Source organism: Mastomys coucha, unplaced genomic scaffold (assembly GCF_008632895.1).
Source record: "Mastomys coucha isolate ucsf_1 unplaced genomic scaffold, UCSF_Mcou_1 pScaffold7, whole genome shotgun sequence".
In the NCBI taxonomy this organism is placed as follows: Eukaryota; Metazoa; Chordata; class Mammalia; order Rodentia; family Muridae; genus Mastomys; species Mastomys coucha.
In genome coordinates this window covers 103,994,788-104,004,425 of record NW_022196913.1, presented here as the reverse complement: position 1 = coordinate 104,004,425, position 9,638 = coordinate 103,994,788, and the positions used below count along the sequence as shown (strand labels likewise).

The following is a 9,638-nucleotide window of genomic DNA, read 5'->3' as shown; positions in this document are numbered from 1 at the left end:
TCTCTCTCTCTCTCTCTCTCTCTCTCTCTCTCTCTCTCTCATCTACTTCAGCTGCTCTTTTAGTTCTGGCTGCTCTCAAACACATCTGTGTCTCCTTCAGCTATTTGTGCTCACTGCCTTGCTGCTTTCTGCACTCTTGCTGCTCTGGCCACATCTTCCTGCTGCCCGTGCCATTACTGCCTCCACTGCTGTCTCTGCTGTGTCCTTCTTTTTGTTGCCAGATCAACCCACTACTAAAGATGTGAAAAGGCCAGGCAAAGGAGGCCTTTAATTGGACCAACTGTGACAAGAACAGGGGAGTCAGCCCCCAGGGACTTCCTCACTCAGGGCACTTGAACAGCTTGATAATAAAACCAGAGAGTCTATTCTTGGGGCAATCACAGTCATCAGTTTTAGCCCAGTCACAGATTCACCTTGTCAGCACCTCAGTGAATCTTAGCATATGGTATGAACTATTTCAAACAGCCCTGGCTGAGGCTGGGCCTTGTCATATAGTTTTCTAAATACATCCACAGGCAGTTCAAGATGTCTGGCAGTAACATGAGGGTAATTTGGCTGACCATTTGACTGACAATCTTTTTGCTCAGGACAGCTAACAGAGCTAGACAGGATACAATAGCTACTAACTAGAGAATTGGAATGCCTCATCTCCCAAAGATTTTTTTTGTTTGTTTTTTTTTGTTTTTGGTTTGGTTTTGCTTGTTTGTTTGTTTTTCTTTTCAGGAAAATGAGATACCAGGAGTGCTGACAATCAGAACTTAAATAATTTATCATTAGCGCTAAGAGTAATTTTAGCAGATTTTAATGTGCCTTAAAAGTATCCCACACTGGCTCAGGAGCCTAGGGAGATCTGTTCCATCTCACTACCTTCTGCAAAAGCAAATGTGATGAGATTGTAAATGGTAGAAAGCCATCAGAGTCAAGGCATGAGATTTGGTTGGACAGTTTTACAATGGAAGTATTCATCTTAATAACATACTGAAGATTATGGAGTTTTGTGAGATTACAAACAACAACAGAGAACCACACCATGGCTGGGTTTTTAACCCAGCTGTCTGGATTCCTTCAGATTTATAGTCCTATATCTTTTTCTAACCAAGTATTCAAAGTAGCCAGGTAGTAGAATTAAGGAGTGGTCACAGGAATTAGAACTGACTCTTCTTGTATTCCATGTGACTTAGAGCACTCTACACAATCTCCCTGTCTCAATGTCCTTGCCACTGAAATGAAAACCATGCTACTACTAATCTCACATGCTGGTTGGGATATATCTGTTTCACCTGAAGAGCAAACGCTTACTAGGGATCAGTGTCAAACAAATGGTATACTGTTTATGTACAAAAGTGAGTACATGGAGAAAGAAGATTGTTAGGAGACCAACACAGACAACAAGCATTTGTTCTTCACTTTATATTCTTTCTTAGTCTCTCCTTTGCCTTTATTCACAAGAGGCCAGTAGAGTTTCTCAAATTGTTGTTTAACTAAACTGTCTTTAGATGCTGCCAATGCCCTCTAAGACCCTTATGTAGCAGAAAAATCATCAGTGAGTTAAATTTTGAATGCCGGTGGCTAAGCACCATAGATGAGAACACCTTGGAACATGCTATTGCATATTGGGTATTATATTGAAAATCTGGATATGCTGAAATGTTATCATAGAGGTTAATGCTCAGGTACCAGCCAAAGTTTCAGATGAGAGTAATTGTAATTCAGAAGTAAAAAGAGATATAGTTTCTCCATGTACATATCAGAGCACATCAAAGTTCTGAATGTCAGATAACTTTGCACCATGGAATGTGGCTAGCCTTCCTATTGAAAATGGGTGCTATGACCAGAAATAGAAACCCAGGACTAGTTTGATTTTACTTTTCCATCCCCACTTCATCTGTTTTCAGTTTTCAAATCCAAATGTGGATATTATTTGTCTGCACTTAACAAACTGGGGACTCTTACTGTCTAAGGCAGACTGTTGTTAGCACCTTCTCTGCTATACTCCAAGAACAGGGCCTGTATTGTGCACTAGGAGTCCATATGGAGAGGGACAGAAATGGATTTTGAGGTTCACTCACCAACACTGCCTTGTATTTCATTATCCTTTGGGGTCTTGGATTTCATGCAACCCAATTAATAAGTAAGCTGAGCATCCACTTTGCTAGAGGAAGAATTCTGTAAGCCTCTTAGGCTCGGGGGCTGTGAGTAATTCAGAGCTGAGTCTTCTATGCCAGTGTATCTGTATTCCTAAGACAGTCTAAAGTGTCATCTGAGACTGCTGGGCTATTAAATGAGCATGGCCAAAGCAATTCAGACTCTTAAGAGATGCAATGAGGTATCTGAATTCCAAGAAAATGAATCTTGAATCTCACAACTGATAGAGTAAGAGTGTCTTCTCATTATCCTTCCAGTATTCAGAGGTCATGCTAAAGTTTCAGGGCAGAACAAAGTGGCTGTCATGAATTTTGTCCTTATTTAGTTTATGTGTAATTAATACCTTCACATTTTATCTTTTACCAAGGCAGAATGTTGAGTTTTAAGGCAAGTGTTAAGTAGATATAAAATGCTATATAAATCCCCACACTTGTCTGACTTCACATATTTTTTTTAAAAAAACTGAAACACAAAAGCCTGTCTTCATACCGTAAGGAATTATGTTGATCCCTTCCACACATGTCATCAGCTTTCTACTGCTTCTATGAAAAGAGGATTATTTTCTAAGATAGTAGTGACAGCCAGTGCTTAGTGAAGGCTTCCTGCATCATAGATGGGAATAAGCATTTCCCACACATTAGCACATTTGACATATAATAAACCCTGTGAACGTAAGCATAAGGTCATCATCTTCCACATAAGGAGTCTTGCAACCAGAAAAAAAAAATAAGCTATGTGTCCTAGATCACATAGGTTATCAAGATGGCTCCACCTAGTCTAGGTTTGTCCTTGAAGGTTATATGTGAGATATGCTGGTCATTTAGAAGGGCCAAGTAGGAGTAGGTGCTGCTTCTACTCTGTGACAAAGGAAAACATGTGCCTTTGAAGCACTAGAGTGCTGAATTTCAAAGGGTGCATATCCAGTCATAGTTTCAAATGGCACTTAGTAATGAAGCTGGCCGAGATAGCGAGAAAGGGCATTGGGAAGCAAAAGAAGCTGGTTGTGAATCTTGGGGAGTGGCATAGATGGCAAAATACTTACACTGTATATGATAAGGTTGCTTGGCAGGTAAAGGCCCTTGCCATCAAGCCTGATGACTTGAGTTTGGTCTCCAGAAACCACATGGTAGAAAGAGAGAGCTGAATCCTGCAAGTTATCCTCTGACTTCCACATGTACATGGTGGCACACATGCTTGCACACTCACACACAACATGAGTAAATATAACATGCTTAATGCAATGTGTAGTTATAAAAGAAACATTGTATTGAAACAGGCTTATGAAATAGTGTTTTGATGGAATCACACAAGCACTTCTCTATGGTGTACCTTGTGCCACATATACCTTGTGCTGGGCTGAACACCCTCACAATATTGGACCAGGAATGAGTTTGTCCCTACAGATGGATAATAATGGAAAGGGATGCTAAGTTTTGATTGAATGTTGGTAATTTGAAAGCATACTTTCCCCATCAAAGCTCATGAACCTACTAAGTTCTATCAGAGGAATCTGTTTGTGGACAGCAGGTTAAAATGTGCCTGCTTGGTGTAATTTATGTCATTCGTTTGTGATTGGTTGGTGTGTGATGAAATTTATCTGTGCTCATTACTATTTGGACACCATGAAATGGTAAGGAGAAAAGTGAAGTTATTGATAGAGAGAAGAAGAGCATGAAGAACAAAGAACTTTTGTTGTATATAACTACATTAGTAACTCCATCTTGTCTGTGGGGGATCCATTACAAGCCCCCATAGAAGCTGTAGATAGTTTCAAACCTTGTAAATTTTGCATCTTTTCCAATAAATGCACACTATGATGAAGCTTAATCAATTAACTATTGCAAAAGACTAATAAAGGGAACTAATAAACAAATATAAAGACATTCTCGGAAAAGTTAAATCAATGGACCTTCCCTCTTGCTTTAACTCCCCCTGAACTTTGTTATTTTAGTGTTATTTTAGAGAACGTGACCGCAGGCACTTGAAACTACTTTTGTAGAAGATACCGCTGCAGATCCTGGCCCTGTCTTAGGTTCCACATAAACACAGGAGGAAATCCAGGGACATTGGAAATTTGTTCAAGATGTAACCAGTAGGGGAATTTGAATTCCGAGCTAGAATTAGGATTTGAACCACTCCCTAACCCCATCCAATTCCAATTTGCTGACTCAAGTTAGCTTCCTGGGTGCACAGTTTCCACACATCCTCAAAAGAGAATGTGATTCTTTATGGAGGGATGGGAAGTTACAAGAACCTGCACTGAAGGAGGAAAATTGTTCACTTTTGCTTATTTTGTAGCCAAAAGCTGGGTCTCTTGGATCGGGTTCGCCTTTCTAATCCTCGTGGTAGCAATACTAAAGGAAAGCTATTTACCCCTCTGAATGTAGATGCCATAGAAGAAAGCCCTTCCAAAGAGCCAAAGCCCGTTGGCTTAAACAATAAAGAGCGTTTCCGCACCGCCTTCCGCATGAAAGCCTACGCTTTCTGGCAGAGTTCTGAAGGTAATGCCCTTCTCCTCTTTCAGCTTCTCTACTTCCTTTCCCAGCCCTTCCCCCTCCTTCTCACTTTTCCCTCTCTCCACTAAAGACCTCCTGAATCCACAAAGCAAGTCTTTCCCATCCCTCCTTCAACCAACTTTATGCCTCACTTTACTTGGGCTGGATGCATCGCAGTGTTGACATACTCGAAGACTCATAAATGAGGAAACCTCCCAGTGCAGGAGGCTAGTATCAACTCTGTGCTTCAAATTAAAACCTTTCCAAGGAGCCTTAGGACCTGCACTGTGATGATAAGGGTGGCCCCAGTGAGCCAGTTTTCATGAAGGGCAACTAGGCAGATACAGTGAGTCAGGTACATGGCTGTCTGGAAATATGCACACTAGAACCCTCAGGAGTGGAGAAAAGGCATTGGAAAAATACCCTGTATGTTAAACACTGTAGAAACAATGGCCTCATGGACCTATGTCACTTAGTGGTAGGCAAGACAAGGAAGAAAATGCCATCTGAGGTGTCTGAAGCTGCCAAGGGCTTTCACTCTCATTGTCTCTTTCTCCTTAAAACCTCTAGTAACTCAGAAAGTGACCTTTTCAGGTCATGAGCAGAAATTCTGACAGAGCAAGAACCTAAGTCATGTCTGTCTCAGTGTGAGGCCCACACTTGTGTCTTTTTCTGCTGATGTGCTCGCCTCCACCTGCAGAGCTCTCCAGAATTACTTCCTAGCATCGTCCTCCACAGCAGTTATGAACCTCTCCTATTTCTGATTCAACCTTCTGGATCACAGAGTGGGGATGCTAAGGAAGGGTAAATGATGTCACAACCGGGGTCCACAAGATGGGAATATAGATGAGGGGTGAATAATATACATACTGGAGATTCTGGTTCCATAATCGTCTCTAAGGTTTTCCATTTATGATGAGCTCCATTGACATACACTTCTCCCTCACAGATGCTGGGACAGGCGACCCCATGGCAGAAGACAGGGGCTATGGGAATGACTTCCTCATTGAAGACATGATCCCCACCTTAAAGGCTGCCATCCGAGCTGTCAGGTGATGATCCTTCTCCCACCTAAATGCCGTCACAAGGCTTCAACTTCATGCCCATAGGACACAGCTGATAATGTACTTTTGGAACTTGAAAGAGAACAGGAGCCACTTCCTGGTCACCTTGAGCCAGGTCCTATGAATACTTCATACTCTATGAAGAAAGCTACCCTCAGTACAATGATTCTTTCATAGACAATAGTCAGAGAGACATCTGTTTGGAAACAGGGTTGCTTTAACTTTCCTGACAGCACATCCATCAGAGTGATCTCTGTCTGACTTTAGCCAGCATATATAAGGGGCTTCGGGGTGTATGATAAGATCACGTGGAGATTTCCCTCAACATTCACCTCAGTTGTTCAGGATAGCTTTTTTTTTCTCTGCCTCCCTTCGTCCATCTATTCTTTTGAACCAGCATTTTAACAAGAATAAATTATAGATGCTTTTGTCTGATCAAGAGAACATAATATGCTCTATTTCTAGCTTGCTTGAGAATTCTTCAGGGAAATCAAGAAAGTGTGTTAATTCTTAAAAAAAAAAATGTATCAGACTCTGGGTTTATTCTCAGTTTAATGGGTGACAGAAATTAGTTACACTATCTCCGGCAAGATGTCCAGTGTAACAGACTAGGGAGCAAAATAGTTGTAAGATATGAACTCCAGCAAATGCTGAGGTATGGTTCCTCTCCATTATGTTTGATATGACAGGAAGGTTGTTAGGTAAAAATGCATCTGTTACATTTGTTAATGACTGATAAGACTCATTCAAGGAAAACCAGTTGGTCAAACGGATCCAGACTGGGACTCTCCTGAGATATTACAGGATCCTGTCTCTGCACTCCAGTGTGTATACTTTTTTTCAAATGCCTTAATTCAAGGAATGGCAACTCTTTATGAAGGGCCAACTTCTTAGGTTTCATACTTCCTAGGTCTCTATCTCAAGAATTCAGTGTTGCCATCCTAGCACATACAGCCACAGATAGAATAAGAGGGAGCATGACTGAGTTCCGTTAAAACCGCTGAGCGATCGTTCAGAATCACAGAAGTTGTTCTCCTTCAAGTAAAACTAGGTAAAAGGCAGGTATAAACTGGCAAGAAATTCTGTATCGTGGTGTTTAAGATAAAATGAACTTGAACTGCTTCCTTCAAGAAGATAACTGCCAATGGGAACTGGTGGGGCCTGGGTAGGCGGAGCCTCCTGAAACTATGAGTGACTGGCTGTAAGCTGAGGTTGGCACTATGCACAGAAAGATTGAGTCAAAAGAGGACAACAGCCTTTAGGAGGAGCATTATTGATTTTCAGGAAGGAGGAAGTGAATGTGTCCCTGTACTAAATGGAACCTGTATAAACTCTGAGCAAAAGAATTTGAAACTATTGCTCTGGTTTGGTTTTCACATTCATTCGTTTTGGGATCTTGAAACTGAGTCCCATGTAGTCCTGGTCTACCTCAACTTTTATATAGTCATAGGTGACCTTGAACTTCTGATCCTTCTGTTTCTACCTGTAAGTTCTGGAATTGTAGACATATAACACCATGCTTAACTACTAGTATCTTTTGGATGTAGAATATTCAGACATTTACACACCTGGTCCCTATGAAGTGGTGCTCTTTTGGAAGATTGTTGAATATCCTGGTATAAACCCAGCCAGGCACAATTAAGACTATAATATGGGGATGGCATATAGCTTGATCCCTGTTGTATCTTGAGCTGTCTGTTTCCTGGTCTGTGATGTGACCAAACTACTATGGGCTCTGGATGGTATCTATTAGAGTTATTTCTTCCTCCATGCCTTCCCTACCAGTTGGCATTCCCATAAAACTATAAACATTTCATCCTAAGATCTTTTGTCTGGTATTCTGTCACATCAGTGAAAATTTTAACAAGCAGTTTAGAGGAGGAAAGACCTCAGCTATCCTCAAATAAAAAGCAGTGTGGCAGTGAGAGCAACCAAGAGCTTCATCCTTGTTGGTACCCAAGCCTGTCTCTGATCCAGTTCTGACATCGAGACCTATGGGATGTGTTTTCCCAGAGCCATGGCTGCTCCTCTGCAAACTGATCCATTAGAAGACTTGACATAAAGCATCAAATTTAGTGTCTTCTATGTGATGAGTATTCAACAACTGTACAAAGTTGTTGTTGCTTCAATTCTGTAAATATTCAAATGACTGAAAGAGCACCACTAGCCATCCCAGTAGATGCAGAGGGACAGGAAGGACTAGAACCCAAGGCCAGCTTTCTGCCATCCAGGCCTTTCCTTTATGTTTTCTCCCTCTGTGTCTGGAGTTTGCTGGATAGGCATGGTTGTTTCCTCCAGGGTCTGCCCAAGGTGAACAAATGCCTCTCCTTTGCCTTACAGAATTCTGCAATTCCGTCTGTATAAAAAAAAATTCAAGGAGACATTGAGGCCTTATGATGTAAAAGATGTGATTGAGCAGTATTCCGCTGGACATCTTGACATGCTTTCCAGGATAAAGTACCTACAGACAAGGTAATACATTCAAGTGAGAATGGACTATGCTCTCTCAGCTACTCAGGAATCCAAGTCATATGAGTGTAGAATTTCAAGAGACAGACTTTCAGAAGTAATCCAAAATGCAGCAGAGGAACTTGACAAACAGGAGGACCCATTTAATACTGTGGACATATGGACCAGCAAGCTTTACTCTCAGACTTGGCCTTGGCATAGAATAGAGAGTAATAGGACCATGGTGACCAGACTTCTGCTCCTTCTAAAGGAGTCAAATGTTACTAGGTTCTATTTAGTCCAATTTTTCAAAGCTCCAGAGAAGTCCTGATATATTTCCATGGTCAACATTAGCTTTCTGACTGGCCTGACACCGAAAAGAAGACATGTATATATCAACTAGTTCCTGTCTATTTTGCTTTGGATAATTACTAAACTCTGATCATTTAACACCTCAGCTGATTTTTTTTTCTAAGTGTAAAATTTCAACCACACTTTAAGAATTTACTTTTTAAGAATTTCAGAATAATTTTACTGTTATTCATAACTGGAAATACAAAAGAAATTGACACCATTTAGAAAGAGTATTTTTAGGTAATACCACCACTTTTATTGTTCTCCTAAGTACTTGACATATATGCATCTTGTCCATTAGAATCCTTTAATGTATTTATCACATCAAAAGTACCCTAATTCTTATGGAGAAACCAAAGCTGTGAGTCCAGATGATTAACTCCAAATTTTTCAGTCTAGAAATTGAAAACATAACAAGTAAATATATGTATGTCATGTATATCAAAACTCTGCTTTGATCAGGCAATCATATGAAACAATGTTCTATATGTGTATAGTATTAGCACAAAAAAATGGGCATGCATTTGCTAAGAAATGCACATGGCATGAATGATGTAATTCCCTCATATGAAAGACCTGAAGAGAAACTTGCACAATTCAAAAATCACATGGCCTTCTGCTTCTTCATCCAATGGAGTATCCTCCTGACTTAGTAGGAGCACTGCACCAATGAAGCTCTTTGTGACAGAATTATCTTGCAAGTAGATTCATTCATGACTTCTAGTTGTCCCCCACACAGTGGTAGATAGCAAGTCAAGGTTCAATAGCTGCTGAACAAATGCATTATGTATAAACAAGTTTTCAGTCATTCTATGCTATCATTTATGCAAGTCTGGGAGACAGGAAAACAGTGTGCTCCCAACAACAGACCAGACTCCAAAACTATCAGGCAGTTTTAGTGTTTACAGGATAGACCATTGCAGTGTCGTGAATTTTGATAGCTATCAAGAATATGTGTTTCTGGGGATTGTAGCTAGAGGTTATCTGCCAAGATGATAAATTGCATACTTCAGTGGGCCAGACAGAAAACAGGCCTGACTTCAAATGATGCTGTGTATGTCTGTTGGAAGTGAAACTGGGTTTCTAGAGGAAAATGTGGCCCAAGACTATTCCTGGATGCATCTTAGTCGTC

The 9,638-nt window shown here is 40.7% G+C and overlaps 1 protein-coding gene across 1 annotated transcript in view; it reads left to right on the top strand.

Annotated features, from left to right (window-relative positions):
- Window positions 1-9,638, top strand: part of Kcnq3 (potassium voltage-gated channel subfamily Q member 3) — a 308,651-nt gene that overhangs the window by 284,823 nt on the left and 14,190 nt on the right. The window contains exons 10-12 of the mRNA XM_031359714.1: window positions 4,444-4,646; window positions 5,590-5,692; window positions 8,045-8,176. Coding sequence (XP_031215574.1) covers window positions 4,444-4,646; window positions 5,590-5,692; window positions 8,045-8,176 — 438 coding nt within the window. The remainder of the gene's footprint in view (window positions 1-4,443; window positions 4,647-5,589; window positions 5,693-8,044; window positions 8,177-9,638) is intronic.